This window comes from Sapajus apella, unplaced genomic scaffold (genome assembly GCF_009761245.1).
Source record: "Sapajus apella isolate SASKATOON/1434 unplaced genomic scaffold, GSC_monkey_1.0 scaffold24, whole genome shotgun sequence".
Classification (NCBI taxonomy): domain Eukaryota; kingdom Metazoa; phylum Chordata; class Mammalia; order Primates; family Cebidae; genus Sapajus; species Sapajus apella.
In genome coordinates, this window is record NW_022436964.1 from 15,947,642 (window position 1) to 15,972,831 (window position 25,190).

Sequence of the window (25,190 nt, forward strand, 5' to 3'; positions counted from 1 at the left end):
ATTTCAAAGACACATTTTTGTGCACAACCATACACGTTATAACAGGCAGAAAGGAAGAAAGAAAAAAATGCAGAAATAGTAGGTCTGTGTTCCTTAGTGAAAATTCCCTACTTTATACCTCACAGGGGCTGTCAGACTGTCTTCCTCACCTTCACGTGAGTTCAGGTCTGGCAGAGAAGTGTCCCCGCTCCCCTGTAACAACATGGGTCATCCATCCAGGCCGATGGAAAGTGCAGAAAACCACAGCCTCTGCCATCATGCTTTCTGCCCACCTCCACTACACCCAACTTAGCCAAGAGGCTGGACGGTTCTCCCGTGATCATTATCCTTTAGAAGCTATTAGCACTGCATTTTCTTGTCTCCAAAAATATTTTTATGTTTTCACCATGTTAGAAAATTATTCCTTTAGTTGTTGTTGCTGTTGCTTGTTTTTGTTTTTGTTTTTTAAGCATTGCAGCCTGGTTCCTCCTCACTTTGGACAATCACTCCGGCTAAGTTTGTATGGAATGGTGTCTGCCGCAATGGGCAAGCGTCATTCCTGTTCACCTCTCATTCAGACCACATAAGATAATTTTAGCAAATGTGCTGCTCACATCATAGTTCTGCATCTATGCTGATGTCTAGGGAGCCATTATTAATCCCAAGTACATTTTCTCTCAACTTGTCTCCCCAGTTCAAGTCTTATTTCTTCCAAGATTTCTATATGGCTTTTCTTACTCAACACTGCATTAAATATAAATTCCATTTTTTTCTAGTTAAACTATCTTCCCCAAAGGGGAGAAAGAAAACAATGCTTTCTTGTTTCCTTTTATCAAAGAAAGCTGACTTATTAGTAAAATCAACAGAGATGTAGGTTAAGGACTGTAGATAACTCCCTTATCATCCACCAGTTCCTTCAATATCAGGGAAGCCTGTCTTGGCACCAGGATTGAGAAAGAATTCCACATGTCCGCCACTTTGGACATTCCGTACTTCTACGCTTTCAACAAGTGGCAGCCACAGTTTACAGGAGCACAGATTTCAAAGGAAATCATAGCAATCAAGCTTCCTTACCCGGCAGTCTCTCTGAAGTGTTTTCATAAGCGCATTGTATGTTTCTGTATCAAAATACAACCCTTCATGCATGTCTTGCAGGAAATCTAAGTCCTTAAACGTGGGGTTGGATTTCTCTCTCTCTTTACGAGATGCTCTTCGCTTATACGTTGAGCCTTTCAAGTCATATGTAAAGTGCATTCTCATGGAGCGTGGCAAAACGTTGTTCATCACCACAATCCTGATATTAATTCCTCCTGATTGCATACAATACAGTCCGTAAAATTTTGGCAAGAGAGTCCTTGGATTCTGGTTTAAATTCTAGAAGCCAAAAAAAGAAAAATATATTTACAGTTTTCTGTCTTGACAAAATAATGCTCCACTAAAGATGTGTTTTCATGCATATATAATAATTAAAAATGGGATGTGATTGTCTTTATTAATGTCCATCACTAAAATGTTGCTGTTTCTAATCTATTTCTTAAGTCTGTTTATTGGAAGAGCAACTTTACCCTTCTAAATTCAGGGCAGTTGAAAGTGACTGAACTGAAATTGAAACATAATGTCCCAATTTGGCTCCAACTAAAAACAGGCAAGGAATTGGCTGGTGCCATGAGTGACTGTTTTCTAAGGTAGCTAAAGAGACAATTAATTACCAAGGTATACGGGATGAACATTTAAAATTTTAATAGTTCCTGCACAACTGTCTTCCAAAATGGTACACCAATTTACAACCATACTATGTAAGACTGTACACAGACTCCCATCACTCTTATCAGTGCTGAATAGTACCGAACTTTACAATCTCTGTAAGCAGGATTAGTCAAAAATGGAAATCTGTTTGTAAAAATTTGAATATCACTGATTATAGAAACTTAATATTTTTAATGAATTTTTAGTCACCCTAAAGATAATTTTGCTCATTTTTCTGTAGGTTTTTGTCACTGCTGAAATTCTTGATACATTCTGGATATTTATCATTTTTCTTGTCTATATAGGGTAGTTTTTTCTAGTCTGTTGTCTTTTTTATTATTTTAAAAAATAGGGAGGCCAGGTGCGTGCTGGCTTATGTTTGTAAGCCCAACACTTTGGGAGGCCAAGGTGGGCAGATCACAAGGGCAGGAGTTTGAGACCAGCCTAACCAGCATGGTGAAACTCTGCCTCTACTAAAAATACAAAAAATTAGTCAGGCATAGTGGCATGTGCCTGTAGTTCCAGCTACTTGGGAGGCTGAGGCAGGAGAATTGCTTGAACCCAGAAGGCAGAGATTGCAGTGAGCCAAGATCACGCCACTGTACTCTGGTCTGGGTGACAGAGCAAGACTCCGTCTCAGAAAAAAAAAAAAAAAAAAAAGGAAATACATGCCTATTTTCGTTCGCTTTTATAGTAGATAAGAAATAAAAATAGTTTACGAAAGGGCATGTATTCGTGAAAATTGTCTCTGCTATCCTGGATTCTTTCCCCAGTTCTCAATATTTGAGAAAACTACTGCTCTCACTTTATTTCATTCCAGAAATATTCAATGTGGTTATATTAATTTTGTGTCTGGTATTTTTTGTTATATAAATGTGTTGCCTTTTGAAAAAAAATTTTATTCATTTATTTATTTACTTTGAGAGATAGAGTCTTGCCCTGTCACCCAGGCTGGAGTGCAGTGGCATGATCTTTGCTCACTGCAACCTCCGCCTCCTGGGTTCAAGTGATTCTCCTGCCTCAGCTTTCCAACTAGCTGGGGCTACAGGCATGCACCACCACACCCAGCTAATTTTTGTATTTTTAGTAGAGACAGGGTGTCACTATATGCTGGCCAGCCTGGTCTCAAACTGCTGACCTCAAGTGATCCACCTGCCTCTGCCTCCCAAAGTGCTGGGATTAAAAGTGTGTGCCACCACTCCCATCCTAAATGTGTTGTCTTAACTTTTTATCTAATTTTAATTAAATATAAGTAGTCACATATGTCTATTATCACTTTAGACAATGCACTTTTACAAGAAGACAAATATATCTGAGCTTAGAAATATGGAATTTTAAGATTTACTAATTAAGCAGGTTATCAAATAATATTATATCAATTTGATCCTAATTTTAGATAATTTTAAAATGTGTGCATGAACAAAGTATAACTGAAAGCATGTGCACCAAATTTTAGTAATACGTATATCTAGGAAAGACACTATAGTCAGTTGAATTTTTTTGGCTTTATTTTCTGTTTTCTCTTAAAAAAAACAAACTTAAGCATCAAAATCTTTTAAAATCTGCCTATAGGCCACTAATATTTTTGTTTAATTTTTAATTTCTATACTTCTATATGAAATTAATTTAAGTATTTAATGCTGTGCCTAGCAGATTTTGGAATTAAAATAATATATTTTATGTAAAAATTTTTAAATAAAATGATCATATGGCATCTCATGAACGCATTTTTAAAAACAAAGATGATATTTATCACCACTCATAGCAAGTGATTGGCAGAACTTGGGTTTCTGAAATCCAGACTGCTTCAGATAGCTCTTCCAATCACAGAAGATTAATAATTGTTACAAAAGTACAATGAAACTGGAAGTATGAAAATGACTGGACTACTTAGGAACAGTGGAGTTAGTTTTGAAAATTTGGAGTAAATGTGTAATAAATCCATCTAGGCTAAGTTACTGTTCCTTTGTCTCTAAAATATTATATGAAAGGTGATTTTTTTACATTGTCATATTTACCTATGAAATTCTAAATTCTGAAGTACAGTAGCTGAGAACAGCTAATATAGAATATGTGCTGGCATATTAGTGTTGGGGTTAAAAATGCATTCTCTGGAGCCCTTTGTCTTGTGTAGCCCCAGCTCTGCAGCTCTCCAGCTCAATCACCCGTGGCAGTTACTTAATTTATCTTTGCCTCAATTACCTCGTCTATAAAATGGTGATAATTGTAGTATCCAAGGTTGCTGTGAGGATTAAATGAGTTAATGAATGCAAAGCACTTAAGCCCTTGCTTAACACACAGTTAGCAATCAATGAAAGTTAACCATTCATACTATTACTATGGACTGGCTGCAAAGAGCTTTGCAACACATTGCTTCCTTTCTCTTTCCCTTATTTTGCATCCTGTATCCTTTCTTTATCACAACAACTGTGTAAGAATAGTATTTCCCATCTTTTAAAGACTGAGGGAACTAAGGCTCATCAGCTATGCTGCTTACTCAGGGTCACACAGTTAACTATTGGCTGAGCTGGGATTTGAACTCAAGATTGTGGGATTCAACAACTATGCTCTGCCATTCAGTTCTAGTTTACTTTAAAAAATCTATTCAATGAATGTCATAGCATAATCTAAATACAGAATAAAGCATAGCAAAGAGAAAGAAACATGCCTAAGCTTCATTGAAAAAACAATAGATAAAAACTGTTGAGGAAAGTAATTAAGCTTCAAGTTGAAGCTTTAATGATGTGCAATTCCTTACCATGTAATAGCCCGGCAGTAGCTTTTGAAGAAACTCAGCTTCTTTGTGCTGAACTGTTTTGATGATAAATTCATCATCACTGGTCACAAAAAACAAGGATCCACTGGCTCCAGGGTTAGACAGTTCTATTAGAGGTTCACTACAGATGGAATACTAAAAGAGTAAATGAATAAACATTAAAATATATACTTGATGTACATGATGCCTTGTCCAAGGAGGACAATCATAGCATTGTACATCTTAGCTATGTTGAAACAAGAAGCCCTCTCTACGGGCTTTAAAAGAGGCTGTAGGTATACCAAGAAGGCTTTTTGTGAGAGTTCTAAAGATTTAATTGGTCTGTTTATCTTAACAATTCTATGATGAAAAACAGACATACGCTCCTTATCCCCAGAGTCATGCGATAGAGTCATGAATCATCCTATCTGCCCAATGAGATAATTCAGTCATGTTGACTAAGGTGCTTTGTTTCCAGCAAATGTCCATAAAATAACAAGTGAAGATGTGATCTGCACTGTGTATTTATCACTTAAACACCAACCCTATTCTCTTTTCACTATTTTCCCAGAGATGTCATCTATTCATGGTTTCAACAAGGAGATGACTTCAACATCTGTTTCTCCAGCCCAGATCTTTCGCTAGGGCTCAAGACCTGTTCATCTAACACTTTAATAGACATTTCTGTTATGCTTATACTACAAACAATTTATATGCAGTAAGTTCACAGTCAAATTCATCTCAGGGCTGTGGTTAAGCCCATATGATGCCTTTGTGGTAATTAGAAAGATGCAGCCAACTGGGTGTGGTGGCTCACACCTGCAGTTCCAGCATTTTGGGAGCCTGAGGCTGGTGGAGCACAAGGTCAAGGAGTTTGAGACCAGCCTGACCAATATGGCTAAACCCCATCTCTACTAAAAATACAAAAAAATTAGCCAGGCATGGTGTAGAACACCTGTAATCCCAGCTACTCAGGAGGCTGAGTCAGGAGAATCGCTTGAGCCCAGGAGGCGGAGGTTGCAGTGAGCCGAAATCATGCCACTGCACTCCAGCCTGGGCAACAGAGAAAAAAAAAAAGAAAGATGCAGCCGTTTATCTTGGCAGATGCAGCTCTGGGACAGGATACTAAGTTGGTGAGTAGGAAAGGCTGGATTCCAGTCTTCAATCCTTCCCTTCGGTCAGGTAGGGGAGCTTAAGCAGCACACAGCCTGCGCAACTGCACACAGTGACCCTAGATCATCTGCCTTTTGTTCTCTGCCTTCTGGAAGCGTTATTTGCCTTGTTCCCCAAACCAAAAACTAGGGCATCATCCTTCACTCCTCACATTTCCTCCTTTCCTATTAAGACTGTTGATGCTGCCTGTCCCGTTCTGCCAATATCCTCAGTTCATTTAGTCATGCATTTGTGACCCTGGAATATAAGGTGTAGACTCCAAGCTCTCATAAAAAGTGAAGGCAGACCCTAGACTCTCTTTAGGAATTTGGATTCATTGTTCCATGGCATTTGAATTCCTGACACAGAACTTTCTTAGGGGTAGGAGTTTATGTTGTGAAAATAGGAAAACAACAAATGATGCAGAAATTAGAGGCTGCAAAAAGAGAAATTAGGGGGTGATCCAGAAAGAGTTGTCTAGAAAAGACTGGATTCAGACCTGAACATCTGCTCCCAATTAAAGTCTCCAATTCTTCTATAAGCAGTGACATAAAAAAAATGCAGTGACATAATATGAAGACTATTTCACTGGTTACTACATTGTTATATATTCTTTTATTATGTCATTTATACATTAAGATGAATGAAATAATAGATTGTTTTCATCCACTTTAATAACCCTTTGGGGGCTATTCATAGCCCATCATCATATGCAATAAACTGTGATTATGAAACTGAACAGGAATATCACCATCATGCTATAGAATTCTATGTTTCTCACTCTACAACTCAGTTACCACATTCTCTTTTAAGCCACCTCTTTGAAACATTGCCTCTTAAGAGCAAATGAAGAGGAGAGATGGGAACATTTTAATTAGTCATGATCGAAAGCCCCCATGTGTGCTCCTGGGTTTTATGCACCTTCCAGGCACTTATCATCTGCGCAAGCTGTTCTAATGTATTCATGCTCTCACTTCTATTTCCTGCAGGGCCTCTCTGCTATATCCACTGGAGAAAAAAATAAAAAGCAGAGCACAACCCAGCTGGGCCCTGCCAATATAAATTAACAATGTAATCTTGTCCCATGTGGCAGAGATAATTTTATGTGCCATTTTTTCCCCCGATAGTATGAAATATTCACTCTGTTCTCTTTCTTACTGGCGCAGGTGAGCCTGAAAAGACTCGTATAAGTTCTACTGGATTTCTGAATACCCAGGCACATGATGGAGAAGGAAAGAACCCATGGCTGGTTGCCCAAGCAGAGATGGGAATGCTCTGGGGCCCTTTGGCTTTGCCTTGGGAGGTGTTTGCCTAGGAACAAGTAAGGAAGAAGGAAAGTTTGCACTGCTGTATGTGCAGAAGCACCTTCACCACGCTGTCTCACAATCCGAATTATGCATGTTTCAACTTCAAACTTGTAATCAGCACGCACAAGGTGCATTCTAATGGGACTGAGAACACAAACAGAGTAATTCAGACAGGAATCCAGAAGCAACAGCACAAAACTAACTAGAAATACACACACATGGCAGGTATTCAATATCATACCGATGTATGGAGTTACCAATGGCTAGATAATGTTTTCACACCCCCAACTTAGATCACTGTAACTTCATAAGTGGAAGTTTGAATAGCCCCAGTTTGACAGCCACAAAGATGCACTTTGTGATTTGCACTGTATCCTTTGTTTCTTCACAGAGTTTTTCAAGCAATGTCTTATTTCCTATTTCTATGCTTTCCTTTAGCTAAACTCTTCCAAAACATATTTTGCTAAATGTGTTTGACTTCTTTTGGCTGTATTCTTTACAATGGGTAATTACAGTTCAATGGGCTAAGGAGAGGCTAGCTTGAGTACATATTTGGTAAGGGGTCTGTGATTTTCATCAAATATGAAAAGCATGAGGCAGGCTGGTGAAGGGTCTTCAAGCCCTTTGGGAAGGATAGGGAGACCACTGTTTGATCGAGGCTCAGCCCCCTCCATTGTGGGTAACCTTGGGCATCTCCCTTTGCTGATTCCAGCTTCAGATTCCTCATCTGTAAAATGGAAGATTGAGGTAAAAAGTCTTTTGACGGTTATTATAACTGACACTCAAGCATGCTGTGTCATACAAAAGACCCTTTCCTCATCTACCACACTCCAGATCATTAGGTGGGGTCCCAGATAGAACGGTTTGGAGGTGAGCTTCCAGAAACTCCAAGGCTTGCTGGGGAGCTGCCTTGGTCCTATGCTGCAGATGTCCCCAGTACAGGCATAGGTGGGTGGCAGCAGCTGTTGGGGACAAGGCAATCATGTTTAGCTGGGGCCTTTGATCTGTTTCTTGCAAGCCCCAGAGATGTATCTAGTCACTGAACCAGGTGTGTGATGAATGAGTAAGGTGGGAAAATGGAATGAAACAAAAGCACACTTACATACCTGGCTCTAGCTTTCCATCTACCGTGTGTGTTTGTGTGTGTGTGTCTGTGTGTGTACCATGTGTGTGCGTGTGTGTATGTGTGTGTGTTTTCAGATGCAGTATTGGTCTGTCGCCCAGGCCACAGTGCAGTGGTGCAATCTCAGCTCACTGCAAACTTCGCCTCCTTGGTTCAAAGGATTCTCCTGCCTTAGCCTCCCAAGTAGCTGGGACAGGTTAATGCCATCACTCCCGGCTAGTTTTTTTGTATTTTTGGTAGAGAGAGGATTTTTCCATGTTGGCCAGTCTGGTCTTGAACTTCTCACCTCAGGTGATCAACCTGCCTTGGCCTCCCCAAGTGTTGGGATTACAGGCATGAGCCACCATACTTGGCCTCTCTTTTAAATTATATTTACATACATACAATTAAAAATAATTGTGTAATTAACACCCAGGTATCTATCTTCCAGCATCAACTCATGAATGGTCAACTCATTCATGATCATTCAATGATCAACTGATGGCCAATCTTGTTTCTTCTACACCTCCAACCATTCTGCTGCCTTACTTCCCTCAGATATTATTTTTTTGGCGGGGGGACATTCAATTTATTTATTTTTTTAACAATTATAGTGAGCTGTAAGTCGAATATCATTCAATTCACCTATTTAGAGTATATAATCCTTCTGATTAATTTTTTAAACTGATAAATAAAATTGTGTATTTTTATGACATACAGCATGATGTTTTGATGTATGTATACACTGTGGAATGGCTCAATCAAGCTAATTAACACATCCTTTACCTCACATATTCATCACTTTTTTGTAGTTGGAACTTTTTTCTTTTTTTTTAAAGATACACAATAGTTGTACATATTTTGGGGGTACATGTGATATTTTGATACCTATACACAATGTGTAATGATCAAATCAGAGTAATGGGATATCCATCACCTCAAGCATTTATCTTTAAAATCTATTCTCTTAGCAATTTTCAAGTATATATTATTATTATTATTTTAGTCACCGTGTAGATCTCCTGTATCTATTCCTCCTCTTTAATTCCATTTTTAAATTTATTGTTATTTTTATTTTTTTGAGTTGGAGTCTTGCTCCATCATCCAGGCTGGAGTACAGCAGTGCAATCTTGGCTCACTCCAACCTCCACCTCCTGGGTTCAAGTGATTCTCCTGTCTCAGCCTCCCAAAGGGCTGGGATTACAGGCGTGAGCCACTGTGCCCAGCTGTCTAATTCAAATTTTGTATTTTTTGACCAACTCCTCAGATTCCATTGAAGTACATCCCAAATATCAAACCATTTCATCCACAGATATTTCAGTATATCCTCTAAAAGACAAGGATTCTCCTTTTAAAATGGAACCATGATATTACCATCTCACCAAAAAAGTAATTTCTCAACACTATCAAATATCTAGTCAGTCTTTGTATTTTCTTAGTTTCCTGTAATTTAGAATTTTGTTTATTTCAGTTGTCTGGACCTATCTATTAATAATGTTCCTGATAAAAACTCTCCCCTCTAGCCATATTGGTCCACTAAACATCCTTCTGAAAATTGAACATGTCCACATCTCTGGTTCTACTGTGCCCCTTCCAACCCTTTGACCCCTGAGCATCCATCTCTTTTCTACCTTTTAAAATCCATTGTAATTTTTAAGGCACGGTTAAAACCACATTATGCTCATAAGATGATCTCCTAATCGTCACCCCAACAAAGAAAAAGGTCTCTATCCCAAACCCTGGAGTATTTTATGTTTTGCTTCAGTTTTTAAATTTATTGTCTGATAGAGTTGATTGGTTTTCCACATAGACAAATTGATTTTAAGTTTTTGTGTGTCATGACTTGTAGTTTTTTAAATTTCTCTACAACTATTAGCAAAGTATTTTAGATATAATAGGTACTCAAAGTGCCCACTGATCAATTAATTTACCTTTTGCCAGGTACAGGGACAAAGACTTTTCTTGTGAGAAGTGATGAGCTTAGAGTCTTGTGCTCTTCTGTAAATAATCTAACCACATTATGAAAATAATTTTTCCAGTTTAAAGACTCATTAGGAAACTTGGATAGGCTGTGTGGGAAGTTGTTCAGAAAAGGATCTTCCCCATAGAAAGCAAGTATGTGAGGTCAGAATGAATGAAAAAGTGGACCACCAGCCTTTGGGACAATGGATATGGGCGGGCTAAAGACAGGCATCCATCTCGTCATACCAGCAGTGTGAAACACAAGTCTAGGCATCTCTTCAAATGGTGAGAAGTTCAAGGAAGTTCAGAAAGAGAGTCCATTAAATTCGAATGTGTGGCAGCAGATGAGAGATCTACCTTGTTTTCCATAATATAATATTAAAACCCTATTGGGTTTCTCAAACACATTTCCTGAATGATGGCAACCCTCAGTAATTATAGAATGGCTAGAAACCAAAGGATGCTCTCTAACATCCTCTAATATTCTCTAGCAGAACAAATGTATGTGCTTGTGTACTTGCATTGGTCATGATGGGTAGAGGCACCTGAGGCTTCAATTAAAGGGAAGTGGTGAGAGAAAGAGAGCAATATATACATTTAAGGGCAGCAGGATGCTGGGGACTTTCTACCTTGCCCTCACGGCTCTTTAGAGACTTATTGACATGCCCTGAGGAAGCAGTATTGCTTCATTAGACAGAAGTCATATGATTTTCTTAGGAACCAATAAAGATTTTCTTTTTCTCTTTTACAAGAAGATTCAAAAGAGACATTTAAGAGTCTTCATCAGCACAGAATATAATCAGCTTTGAATTATTTACATCTTATCCAAATTATAAGATGGCATATTAAACACCCTTTGTTACAGGTGTTGCTATAGTTTTTCTGAAAAGCATTATCCCAGGATCTGGCTCAAGTCTTATTAAGATCATTCAGAATGGGATGAACAATAAATATTTGATGGCATTCTTCCTATAGTCTCTTGAAAAACAATTTTGAAGAGCCCCAGGGCGTTAACAGTGATCAAATTATGAAACAAACCATTTTTTCACTTCCAACAGAAAGTTCCTGGCTCCTTGAACAGGAATGAGGGAAAACTCTGAGGTCACATCCGACTACCTCACAAAAAGGCTGTTGTGTTTGTACCTCTTGTGTGCCAGAAGGCAGATGAAGAATGCAGACAAATCTGAGGATAAAATATGCCCTTGTACCAAATAAAAATATGCTTAAAAAGAGCCTGGCTGAAGAGATGTTGAGAACAAAACTATCCAGATTCTTTAAAATGTTTATTCAAATTTGTAGGTCAAGGTGAAATGGTTGTGGGCCAAGGTAGTTGAGAGGAATGGTACAAATAAGGCAATTAACATAGAAAGGCTTTCAAATAGAATCTAATCAGCAATATTCACGGGAGTATTTAGAACTAATTATAACATATCTGTTAGAATAATTATCTGAAGTCACAACTGATATTATAGTTATTTAAATATCAATTACCATAGCAGATTTTGGAGCTATCAGTAGAAGCCAGAGTCACATCAAATTTCTTGAAGCTAAATTTATAATCATTATAAAACTTGGAACTTTCACTATGCCCTGGAGCTTTATAAAATGAGAGACACAAGCCACTTGTTACTGTTGCTATGATACAAATGTTTATATCACACATTTCTATAGAAGGAAGAAAAATGACAGGTTCTTACCAAGTAATCATCAGGCTTGATACCAAAAAGTTCTCTGAAATATCGGAATGCTAATGGAGCGTATGTCTTAAATCTAAAGTCTGGGTAGTGATGTGCTGGGGTCAGATTGCTCCCTTCGCTGAAGTCAAAATATTAAAAAGAGAGAGAAAGAAAGAACACATTAGCAAGGACAATTTTGACTGCACATCTAGCTCTATTAGTCCTGGGCCAATATTATCTCTAGAAAAATCAACCCCACGAGAGCGGGTTTCTCAAAGTTCATGTCACAAAGGCCAACGATCACCAGGTAGAACATATGTTAAGTCAGTGAGGGTCACTCCATTCAGGCGCTCCCCACCAATCAGTGTCACATGCCTGAAAATTCATTATTCCCTTGTGCCTTCTTCCTGGGAAGATCACTCCATCATCGCCAGTATACTCACATTGTAATGTTTTGGGTAAAAGATCTGGGTCTTAATGTGTGGAGCAATTTCAAAAGTATATTTTTTAACCACAAATTTTGGATATTTGACAAGTATTGTTAAATAGGGATTAGGGATAAGTGAAATAATTCTTAAAACAGAGAACCATCACACTGAATAGTACCTCAATCTGAACTCTTTCATTTACATTTTCCAAAAAAAGACACCTTACATATTTTAAGAATTTAAAACCTGATTTCCAATCCCCAATATTTCATTACCTTCTTTTCCTTTTCCTGGGTTCATTTGGAAAAAAATATACACAATATTTATGATATATAAAATGTATAAAGAATAAACCAGTGAATACCAATGAATCCAAAATGCTGCTTAAGACATAAACCATTATCCATACAGTTGAATCCCCTTCTGTACTTTTTGCTGGTCATATCCATAGAGGCATCCACGGGCCTAAATGTTGATGTTTATCAGTCTCATCCTTTTTATTCTTTGACTCCATACAATATTACCTAATACATGAGCCAGTCAAACCACCTAAGCCACTCATTCTTAAATTTTTCAGTGTGAAAAATGAGAACAATGCAATAGAATTTTATGTAAAGTTTCAAGATCCCTTTGAACTACATTCTAGGTGGGACATCAAGGGCCTATGCAATTTTATCATGGTCTGTTTTTCATGGATACCACACAAAAAGGACTGGGCAAATGACAAAGGCTTTCAGCACAGAATAAACACTTTGGATCTACTACAGTTTAAGCTGTTGAGATCAATCAGATTTTTGCATCAGTGCCTGGCACATAGCAGACACTCAATAAGTATTTGTTGAGTGAAAGAATGCTAATATGGAAGAGTTGATTCTTACATGGATTAAGCACAGTAACAGGTCACCCTTGAAAACTATTTAGGAAATATCTATTCAATATATCCAACGCAACTAGTTTTTCCTTCTGCACAATTATAGATGACTGTTTGTTTTGCTGAGTACCAGAGGATGGAGCTGGCTTGTGTTGGTAGGGGTCAGCAGCATATGATAAATGGTTATCTTGAAAGGCTAGGATTCACTCAGGCAGCAGCAAGGTATACACACTAGGAGAGGAGTGGCACACAGACTAAGACTACCTGAGAGAGGAGCAGTCACATCATAAGGAATGACCCCCAAATCATCTACTCATTTAAATGGTCACTGTTTCTTTAAGCAAGCATAGTTGAATATTCAGTATGTATGATGCCCGGCACTGTATCCAAACATTTTCTTTTTCTGTATTTTGGGATTTAGGAGGGGATTCAATCCCATGGGACTGTAAAAAGGAATGATTCTGGAACTTACATGACATGTAATAATTTATTAATATAAATGTAGATCATATAGAAATAAAGAAAAGCGGCTCAAAGAGCCCTGTAACATCCTTCCTTACTTTTGCAAGCATGTAAAAATAACCACAATGCCTTAGGTTCTGAAGCAGGCTGCTTTCAGTGGGCTAAGGGCATTGACGGTTTCTTATTTCTCTCTTTTTCACTTTCTATTTCATATAAAGTAATTCATTCTATTGGAGTGGATTCCCTTCAACATTCAAAGAGGTGAGATAAAACACCCATGTTCCGCTTAAATGGAGTTTCTCTCATTTTTTACAGTTTTGGGCCCAAGATTTTATCAGAGAAGATGCTGCATTTACTATTATTACTTTCATTTTTGGTTACTCCTGAGCTCTTCGGATTATTCATCTTTCCCTGAGGTTTCCATTAATATAATAATTTTCCTTGGATTCACATCTCTCTAACTACTGTGATTTGTTCGGTTATGGTGTAAAAAGGATAGTGTTAGGTTTCCCTGGAGGGGAGACAGATACACAGACACATGTACACACATCCACACATAAATGCTCATGTACACAGAGCAGAGCGGCTTCAGATGGAGAAAGGGAACATTTATTTCCTTAGGTATACAGAAATAATAGTAGGTATTTGGTAGTTTAAACAGCCACTAAATCATTCCATGAAAAAGAATTAAATCTAGCTAGCTTTGGGCCACATTAAGATATGGAGAAGTGGCCGGGCGCGGTGGCTCAAGCCTGTAATCCCAGCACATTGGGAGGCTGAGGCGGGTGGATCACGAGGTCAAGAGATCGAGACCATCCTGGTCAACATGGTGAAACCCCGTCTCTACTAAAAAAATAAAAAAAATAAAAAAAAATTAGCTGGGCATGGTGGCGCGTGCCTGTAATCCCAGCTACTCAGGAGGCTGAGGCAGGAGAATTGCCTGAACCCGGGAGACGGAGGTTGCGGTGAGCCGAGATCGCGCCATTGCACTCCAGCCTGGGTAACAAGAGCGAAACTCCGTCTCAAAAAAAAAAAAAAAAAAAAAAAAAAAAAAAAAAAAAGATATGGAGAAGTATGAGGCAACTCTGAGGCGGGCTTAACCTGTATGGGACAACCAAGAAATTATATTTGTATAAACAGAGAAAATGAAAAGGAGTGGGCATAATACTTAATGGAGGCATCATACAGAGTGGATGTAGCTTCATGGCGTAATTAACATATAGAAAGTAACATTTAATTGCTGAGGTTATGTAATCTGGAACCTCTGTATTTGTATGAATGGAAAGGAAAATTCTCAAATAGTGGCTTCTGTAAATTAGGTTTGTAGTATATCACAACTTTTTGTTTGCTTGTTTTCTCTCCTAGTAGATTTTATGTTATGGCTTCTGTTTTCCTTTTGTTAATATTAAGGCTGGGCTGTACTCGCTTAAGTCCTACTGGATACACTGTGTGACAGTTAAGAAGATGGATTTTATAGTCCAGGGAGACCTGGGTTCAAGTTGCCTCTGCTATTTACAAGCTGAGTTTCACCAGGCCCAGTACAGAACCTCTACAAATTAAGTGGCTTAGTGAATGAAAAGGTGAAAGCTAACGTGCTTGGAATGCAAGGAGCCCTTAACACATTTGGATGATTGAGGCTATACAGGAAACAACCCTAAGCTAAACACTTCACATGAGGCATGTGTTGAAAGTGTAGTTATGAAAAACAAGAAAAATAAATGACAAAATGGGAAAATACTTGCAACTCATATCACAGACAATTGGCTAATCTCCTAACATAAAGAGCCCCAATAAACTGCATAAAAGTCCAAAAAGTACGGCCTGAGCAACATGGCAAAACCCTGTCTCTAGGAAAAATACAAAAATTTGCCTTGCATGGTGGTGTACACCTGTAGTTCTGGTTACTTGGGGGGCTGAGGAAGAAGGATTGCCTGAGCCCAGGAAGTAGAGGCTGCAGTAAGCTGAGATTGCACCACTGCACTCCAGCCTGGAACAGAGCAAGACACTGTCTCAAAAAAAAAAAATAAAAAAAAAATAAAAAATAAAAAAATTGACTTAAAAAAATAGCTGAGGATATGATCAGGCACTTCACAGAAATGAAAAGATATACTCAAACATAAGAAAAGATGCTCAACTTCATTCATAATAAAATAAATGTCACCAAGAGATTGGTGAAAATCCATAACTGTAATGTTGCTTAAGGGGAACTGGTATTCTAAAACATTGTTAGTGGGAATGTAAATTGAGATTTCTTTTTTTCCCATGAAGGACATTATTACAAACACGTAATTCCTTGCTCCAGCAAATGCATGCCTATGTTATCCTATAGATTAACTCGCGTTTGTCCTAAACAATACATGTGAACATGGTTACCCATTATGGCAACCTAGATGGACTTCAGAAGAGGACTTGTCTAATTAATTATGATTCAGCTACACAATGGAATTTTATGCAGTATTAAGAAAAGGGTAAGGATGCTTATTATGTACTGACACGACAAGATCTCTAAGATAAATTGTTAAGTAGATGAAACATGATGCAGAATGCTGTGTATGGGATGTCACCACTTGTATATAAAGGAAAAAATATTCTTCTGGCAGGCATGTGCATAAAAAAATCCTTGAAGGAAAAAAAAGCCATAAGTAATCGTGATAAATGGAGTTGGACACTGAGAGAAGGCACAGGGACGAAAGGAACGCTTCACAGTATTCCTTTTAAAAACAGGACAAGCCTTGCTACGTATTATCATTCATAAAATTAAATAATTCTTAAAAGTTAGAGGTTAAAAGCCATAAGCTGATCCCTCTTCCCCCAGGCAGAGCCCTCCCTGCCCAAGCACCACAGCAGAAGGTTTGTTTACCTCTGCATATTTAAGCTGCTCCAATGAATAACAAATACCAGCTTGACGTGAATGAAGCTCTAGTGAAGGAAATGCAAATTAATGAGATTGCTGGCTCCTGCTGGGCCTGGGTATTTGTCAGGAGTGCATGAGTGCAGAGAACCAAACAGCAAGTCCAGCGAAGGTCAGCCAGTAGGCAACGACCATGGTTCTCTGAGGTCACACGCTAGCAGGCTTACTGTGTGTAAACGTGGGTGCTAGGCCACAGACGTTCAGCACAGAATCTCCACAGCACAGGTACCAAGTGCTTAGCAACTTCTTGTCAACATTTAAACACAAGACTGCAGTCAACGTTCACCTGCTGAAGTTCACAAGCTTTCCTTGCCTGAGACTGGGGTTACCTGTTGGGTAATTGTGCTCATAGCATCCAGATTTAGCAAAAATGAAGTCAGAGAAAGAGTAGACCTCCTCAAAGTTTAAGATTTACTTTGTATTTCTTCAATGCACTTATGTAGGGTATGAAAACAAACAAACAAACACCCAACAACTGACTTTCTTGTCTTGGCATAAGTTGAAGCTTTGGAAATCTCAGCTATGGGATTTTGAGCAGTGGTTCTAGATACTTGGATCCCATGGGCCAGTAAAATTTCAACAACAAAAATTTGGAATCCAACCCTAGATTTCTAACTTTATTTTGCCAAGTAAGAATCTAAACACGCAAACACATGTTATAATCCCTATCACATAATAAAAGGGCATTTTTAGCTGCATAAAAGGAGAAAGAAATTTCAAATAAAGAACAGAACTTTCTCTGTCCTCTTCCCCCTGTATTCACTAAGAAGCAGTTAAAGTTCAATCATGGACCAGCTCTGGCATTCTGAAATTCACCTCTTCTGAAGCAAGTTCATTTTTAAGGCCAAAGCTGCTGCTTGTCTTAGTCTAAAAATACATATATCTTAATGGCAACATATGTTTAGATTTACACAATGTTGAAGCTTGAGGAAGCATTAGCCGCCATCTGGAATTCCCCATTTAGCAGGTAAATAAATAAAAGTCCAGTAAGGGAAAGTAATGGCCCAAACTGATCAGGAACAACCAAGATTGGGAGATTAGACTCACATCAGAATAGTAGAAAAGTCACCAGCAGATAGAAAAGCCTTAGGACTTGACGTTCCTCTGTTATTCCTCCTTTTTACAACTTTACAAGTTACAGGGTTACAAGTTTCAGGGTTCTCCTTGCCCAAATATCCCAAATACTTCCACATGAAGCCCTCACACCACAGAGGCTGGTGGGTATAATTTCAGTTACAAAAGCTCTGGTCAGCTGGTGTTCTCATCTGTATATACTAAGAACATCATGGCTTTGTTGACGGGGTTTTAGGGACTAATTACCAAGCACTAGTTTTGGTCACACTGGACTGGGAGATGTGGTGGTAATAAGCAATGGGGTAAAACTAATTTAGCATCTCAAAGACACACAAGGAGTCCAGTTTTGGAGCTGAGACTCAGAGTTTTGTTGTTTCTAGAGCAGCATTTTTTATTTAGTGAGCTTCTTTTATTTCAAATTGTAACCGAACCATCAGTAGTGGCTCTGGGGCCTTTTGACAAAACTAACACATACCCAACTCCTGGGCAATAGTGGTCATTTTGCTAAAGGATGCGAAATGCCCTCACTTTTGTTCATCAAATATGACCTTACCCTCTGTGTGACAGGATATATGAAGGGTGCTTTGTCTTGATGTTCAGACATTAGGAAAGCTTAAGTGGCATTACTGCTGGACGAATGACACTACAGTCCAGTAACAAACTACGGATGGTACCCAGTCTTCAAGTTGGACCTTCGTACACAGCTGTCTGTAGAAGAAGACTTAAGGTATTATTTATTAATTGCTTCCGCCAATTCAGCCAAAGTGGAGATCCCTTGGTTTCCACATACAACTCTTTATGTAACTAGACAGAGACACAGAAATTGGTCCTCTTTTTTGCCAAATTAGATAGTGCTCATGAATGGAAAAACAAAACAAAGGAAAACAAAAGACATTCCTTGCTGGTGCCAACCTCCCGCTGCAAAGCAGTTCTGTGATGGGTACACATGAATTGCATTGTATAAGAGGAGGCTGCACCATCTTCAGAGACCAACCAGCTGACAGCCAATCTTTAAAAGTCAGCATGTGAAGACAGCTTAAATTCCCCAACCACAGTGCATTCTGGGATGTCATTTACTGGGAACATATGACATCATCGGTTCTCTAAACATTAAACCACCCAGGAAGTTATTACCATACTGGAAAATTGTGAAGATAATTTCGAATAAGGTAGAATACTGTATAATATTCAGTGGATGCAATAAATCCTTTATTTTGAACTAAAGGAAGGGGTATATGGCTTTTATCAACAGGAAATCAGTTTCTCCCCATCCCTGCCAAATACATGTTGAACAAAGACATAAAGAGTTTTGATTTGAAGGAGTATCATATTACGGGCTTGGCCAGTAGCAGCCTCACCTCTCATTTTCTCCCAAGTAGGCTATGCTGGCTGCTTTGTGTTCTACCCACACGTACATAAAAACTGGTGCAGAATGTTTGTATAGATCAGGAGTTGGCAATCTTTTTCTTTTTTACTTTTCTCTTTATTATTTTTATTAAATATAAAGAGACGAGGTCTCATTATATTGCCCAGGCTGCTCTCAAACTCCTGAGCTCAAGCAATCCTCCCACCTCAGCCTCCCAAAGTGCTGGGATTACAGGCGTGAGTCACCGCACCCAGTATTAGCAATCTTTTTCTATAAAGGGCCAGATACTATTTTGAGCTCTGTGGGCCATAAAGCCTCTGTAGCAATTACTGTAACTCTGCAGCCATTATAGAATAGCAGCCACAGACAATTTGTAAATGAATGGATGTGGCTTTATTCCAATTAAACTTTATTGACAAAAACAGGCAGAAGGCAGGGCCTGTCCCATGGGTTGTTGTGTGCTGACCCATGGGATAAGGCAGTGGTCCTCAACCTTTTTGGCACCAGAGACCAGTTTTGTGGAAGGCAATTTTTCCATGGACAGTGAGAAGGGGGGATGGTTTCGGGATGAAACCATTCTATCTCAGATCATCAGGCATTACATTCTCATAAAGAGTGTGCAACCTAGGTCCGTTGCATGCACAGTTCACAATAGGGTTTCTGCTCCTATGAGAATCTAATGCCCCAGGTGATCTGACAGGAGGCCAGGCTTAGGCGTGAATACTCGCTTGCACTCTGTTCACCTCCTGCTGTGCAGCTGGGTTCCTAAAAAGCCACAGATTCCCACTGGTCTGATGCGCAGGGGTTGGGGATCCCCGGTATAAGATAGACTTTTGGATAAGTTTATGTCAATATGCCTTGAAATGCAGGCAGTTGGCTAGTTTGTCAAACCTATAACATTGAATGATAATATGGGTAGTATTTTATATGAACCTTTGACATATATGTTTGCTTATCATTTAGAATAATGTTTTACCCGTGCTGTAGTTTATTGGAATTATCTTCCAAAAGGTGGGTATTCCCTGGTTGTCCAAATAAATCCTGAAGTGCACATGAGTCATACCCAAAGGCAGTCTGTTTTCTGTAATGATCTTTATAGCAAGCTAAACTCCTATTTTACAAGTGAAGAGATTAAAATATAGGGGCCTTAAAAATTCCTCAGCTGGATAATTATCCTTGAATATGGAAAGATGTTTAAACTTTTACCACCAGCTTTTAAACCATTTTTTGCCACCCCCAGGTAAGGCAGTGATAGTGACTTCTGGAGAAGAACAAATTAGAGCTGGTTTTTAGGGGAACAAAGAAGCAGATTGAGGTCCATAATTCTAAGATAAAATCTGGGCATTGTTCTGATTCAATAAAGCAGAAATACCATTCCCATGCATTATTGCCACAATGTAGAGAAAAACAAAACTTTGGGGCCAGCTAACCCTGAGTTAAAATCTTGGCTTTACCATTTATTGTTTGGATAGCTTTGGACTAAGTGACTTAATGTCTTAGGGCCAAATTATTTAACATATCAAATAGTATTTTTGTAAAGATAAATGATAATAAAAATTAATATATATTACATAAGTAATTTACTATATGAATAAAACTATGCTTGGTTCACAGTTGGTACTTACAAATTTTGCCTCTCTTTGCCACCTCAGGTTCTTGTTTACATGGTACAAACATTATAAACCATCCCCTTTCTTCTTTATCCTATCAATGCATGAAGCCTGTCTACAACCTTGAGTTTCTGATCACAACACAGAATTTGGGGTCAAAAGATTAAGATATGATTACGATTTTCTTACTCATCTACTTTGAGATTTTGGAACACATTTTGGAAGGTCATAGAGCCAGACAGTTAAAAGAGATTTTTATATTCTTTTTCAAATCTTAAAAAAGCTCAGGGCTTTTTCCATCTACAAAATGAAATAATTCATAGGACAAATAATGTACAGTACTTAATATTTAAAAATAACTTTGAACAACTTCAAAATATATAAATAAGAAAAAACACAATGTGTTTGGTTGCTAGGGGAAATTGATTCTGTAACTTCAGAGAGCAATAACTTAAAACATCTCAAGGTGCCTCAAGCAATTAGTTCTATGGCCCAGTTAGACTCATTGAGTTTTGGAGCCAACAGAGACCACAGAATGTTTGAATGCTTACAACCAGGGCCTGTCCTGCCCACCTACCCCTTTCCTCAACCCCATATGGGCTTGGAAATACTTGGAGAGAGAAAGCATTATTTGACCCATTTATTGAAGTTTAATTGACATGCAATAAAGTATGCAATTTATTAATTTTTCACATGTGTATAACACCTTTGAAACCATCACCACAATCAAGATACTAAATTTATCCATCACTTTGTAGGGGTTTTTTGATTGCTACAGCAACTAGGAGCTATTACTGGCTGGGTCTGAGGACCACAGATCTCCTGAAATGTACTGTCTTGCACAAAGAATTGTCTTATCCAACAAAGCCAATAGCATCTCCATTGAGAAACACTGGGCCAGATCTCTTGGCTAAATCCATGAAGACACTGAGTCCAGATGAGGAAATGGAGGCAAGACTAACGTAAGTTTCTTCTGTTTACTGTAAATCCATCTGAAGGGCCTGTGTTACTTAAACAAACAAGATAGCATCTGCTGAAAGAAATTCTTGGTCTGACTCAAATGTTGAGGCTGGCACTTGCCACAGAGGTGTGGGAGCCCGAGTCCAGGGGCATAGAGCCAAGCCGGGACAATAATTCATTTTCATTTAAAAAAAATAAGAAAACAAATGAATCAACTGTTAAATATTGTATTGCCATTTAAAGGCTGCAGATACTCTAAAGTGCTATATTTTAAATGTGGCAACAGATGCCTCTAAGTAAGGGAGAGTTAGCTAGCTACTCCTCTGCCAGTGACACACCTGCTGCTGCTACCTTGGATGACAGTCAGGGCCAAAGACACAAAGTGCTAAGAGATGTCATTTTGATATTTAAGATGCTCATTTAAAATAATTTTGAGTTTTATTAGTTGTAAGAGTCATGTAATAACTCCAAGAACAAAATTTGTTATCTACCAGAAAGATTCTCTCTCAAGTGGAAAGTCATGGACTAGGCCAGTAGTTCTCAAACATTTATGTGCTGAGAATCACCCTGAGGGCTTGTTAAAACAGATTCCTGGTTCCCACCCACAGGATTTCTAATTCAGTTGGTGTGGGTGGAGCCCAAGAATCTGCATGTCTAGTAAGGTCCAGGTGTGCCGCTGCTTAGGATCTGGGACCTCGCGCCTGGGCCACTCTTTCCCCAAGTGCCTGTCAATGGCTGACTGTGTTGACTGGACACTGGAAGTAGACCAGGTCAGTCAGCGACGAAGCAGGAAGACCTGGAACATCTTTATACACCCACCTTGAGCTGTAATGATCTCAGCACCCTCAACTCACTGTCCACACTCCCACAAAAGCCCTCCATTTCTCTTGTTCTTTGTAGCCAAAGAACAACAAAGTTGAAATGTCCGGGTAGAGCCCTTCAGAGACTATGAGAGCTCAAACAAACATCCTGCAAACACATTTACAAGCATTATGAGCCTAAAAAAATCATACCAAAAGACGAATATAATCTCATGATCCCCTGGCTTTCAAGAGAAAAACACGTAGTTAATATGTACTTTTTTGAGGGGGGAATGATAGACCGTTAAAAACAAACATGGAGGACATTTCCAATGATAGAAACAAGAGTAGGACCATGAGCAAGGATTCTACCTTGGGCCTTGGGGTTGTCCATTTGTCTGGAATCTGGTTCTCATGGCTGCTAGATGACCCTAGACAAGCAGACTTCAAAAGGCCAGTAGGCCAAGTTTACTCTGCAGCTAAGAGCATTTAAGGCAAAACTACATAGCTGACTTTTAAAATTTTATGAGCTCCACTCATTGGTGACTATGTAGGGGTTACCATGCATGTACATACAAGTTTTGTTTTTAGGCAGTTGACACCTGGACACAGAGATAAATGTGTAAATATAATTCCTCTAAAGATACGCATATATTTTTAATAAGGTGATGAGTACACTAGTGGTAAACAAAGTGTCACTTTAGCCATGTTTATCCAAGCCTTTAATAACATAGCTTATTTTAAAATGTTAAAATCAATTCTCACAGCTCCAAAGACAAAATAATTATCTCCAAGTCCCCAAATTAAATATCTTTATTTTTATTTTCCAGATCATTTGAAAAATTCTGTCACTTTTGGTGACACTTCTTATTTAATGATTAGTTCTTCTCTTCCTAAACGAAGGTAGTAATAGAATTTTTAATTAATTAGTTTTATTGTGATAAAATACACTCAACATAAAATTTACTATGTTATCCACTTTTAAGTGTACAGTTCTGTGGCGTTAGTATATTCACACTACCATCATCCATTTCCAGATGTATTTGTTTCTAAATAATTAATATTCTCACCTTAAAATGATAAAAGCTGGAGACAACATAACATGTATGAATAACTTTGGTATTTTTGCAAACAGCAGGATTCTCTATGTTTTCTGGAGGAAAGTTAAGTTAAAGTCATCATAAAAGAGAAGACATAAGACTAGACTCAGATTTGAGGCCCAATTGTGGGCCTACCAGCCCATGCTTTCAAATTAGGAACAGCAAAAACCTAGCACCAGTTGCTATTTCATGGAAGCCTTCTTTCTCTAAACCCTTGGCAGACATCACTCTGTGATTACTTCACTCTAACACTGTACCTCAAAATCTTTCTCCATATGGTCTTCCAGTCATTCATCACAACTAATTAGAATTGGTTCATAGATGAAACCTATTTAGCATCTCCACATAAAAATTGCAAGGAGGTATCCTGATGAAACAGGAAATAAACATCATTTGGACTGCCTTTCTCCCTGCCAAAGGCCCAATATTTGCATCTGTACATGTAAACATGTACATAAGTAGAAAAGCCCTTCAATATGGGGGTTGTCACAAAGAAGGTTCCTTGGCATGGAAATCATGACAAATAAAAATGTTCTTACCTGGGTAGGAACACACTTTCCACCACATAAAAGTCTTGCATAAGAACATCTCGCTCTGGCTTGGAAGTGAGATTACCCACTGTATATCCTATTCCCAGCTGAATAGCACCTTTAATAGCAGATGATGCAGTCTGCAAAGAAAACAAGGGTCTCAACATTAGCCTTAACAGTTAGGGCCTTGTTCAATGGCACAGGAAACAAAATAAGAGAGTGAGGTTCAATTCTCTTTCTCATTCAGAAACAATGACGAGACTGAGGTTTGACAAGATAATTTGCTTCTTTTGTTGCAGAATCTATTCTAAATATTAAGCCTCTTTTCATAAACTTTTTTGTGATCGTCTTCCTTATAAATGCTTAACGGTCAAACTATAATCCAATTATCTATCTTCCTTTTACTAAGAACTCAGAAACTTGAAGAACAATAAATAGCATTATAATTCCTATCTAAAGACAAATGGCACATTCACATTTTAAAAAATAAGAACTTTCATAACATATTTATAAATTTGTAAGAGTATTTTGTCTTCATAAGCAATGAGAGAGTAAAAAATAATTTGAATCTTTGGAGTATACAAACAATTTAATTTGGAAATTGCTTACTAGTCTCACCATGGATCCATAATAATTTCTTACATTAATCTGTGCTAAAACATACAGCAGTGGGGATACCAATATTTCCAATTTACCACTTTTCTAATATCATCCCATAATTAAGCTGATGTAATGTTAACTTGGAGAATAACTACAGTATATATGTGTATATGTATGTGTGTGTGTGTTTGTATATAAGGATACACATGCATAGTTTTAACCAAGATAATAGGAGAAATAACAGAATAATTCAATTTAGGACAATTAGAATGTACTTTTTTATGGTGAAGTGTGTCATACTTTTCACGCCTTGCACTGCCTAATGTAGTGCCACATACATGGTAGGAATTAAATACTTAAATCAGTGGTTCTTCAACAGGGACATCTGACGATATCTGAAGACATTTTTTGGTAATGACAACTGGTGATGGTGGCATTACGTCTAGTGGGTAGAGGCCAGGGATGCTGCATAGGAAAGCTCCCACCACAAAGAGTCATCCAGACCAAAATGTCAATAATGCAGAGGTTAAGCAACCCTGACTTGAAAAAAATGTAATAAAGATCATTTACTTTATAGGAAAGGTACTTTTTCATTTAATATTTTTACTTAGCAAATCTAAGACCCATCCTTACCTGTCCACATGGTTTATATCTTTTCATTTCTTCATGCTTTAAACACCAGAGAACACCTGTCTATTCTTGAAAAAATTTCTTCTCTTGATTTCTATGATAGAATATTGTCCTGGAGCTACTTCTATTTTTTTTTTTTTTTTTTTTTTTTTTTTTTTTTTTTTTTTTT

The 25,190-nt window shown here is 38.2% G+C and overlaps 1 protein-coding gene across 5 annotated transcripts in view; it reads right to left on the minus strand.

Annotated features, from left to right (window-relative positions):
• The window catches only part of PIP5K1B (phosphatidylinositol-4-phosphate 5-kinase type 1 beta), a 344,249-nt gene that overhangs the window by 152,637 nt on the left and 166,422 nt on the right, over positions 1-25,190 (minus strand). For all 5 annotated transcript variants that reach the window (XM_032290962.1, XM_032290961.1, XM_032290960.1 and 2 more), the window contains 4 exons: positions 23,801-23,931; positions 11,701-11,818; positions 4,484-4,636; positions 1,054-1,353 (listed from right to left, as the gene is read on the minus strand). In XM_032290962.1, the coding sequence (XP_032146853.1) occupies positions 1,054-1,353; positions 4,484-4,636; positions 11,701-11,818; positions 23,801-23,931 (702 nt within the window). The remainder of the gene's footprint in view (positions 1-1,053; positions 1,354-4,483; positions 4,637-11,700; positions 11,819-23,800; positions 23,932-25,190) is intronic.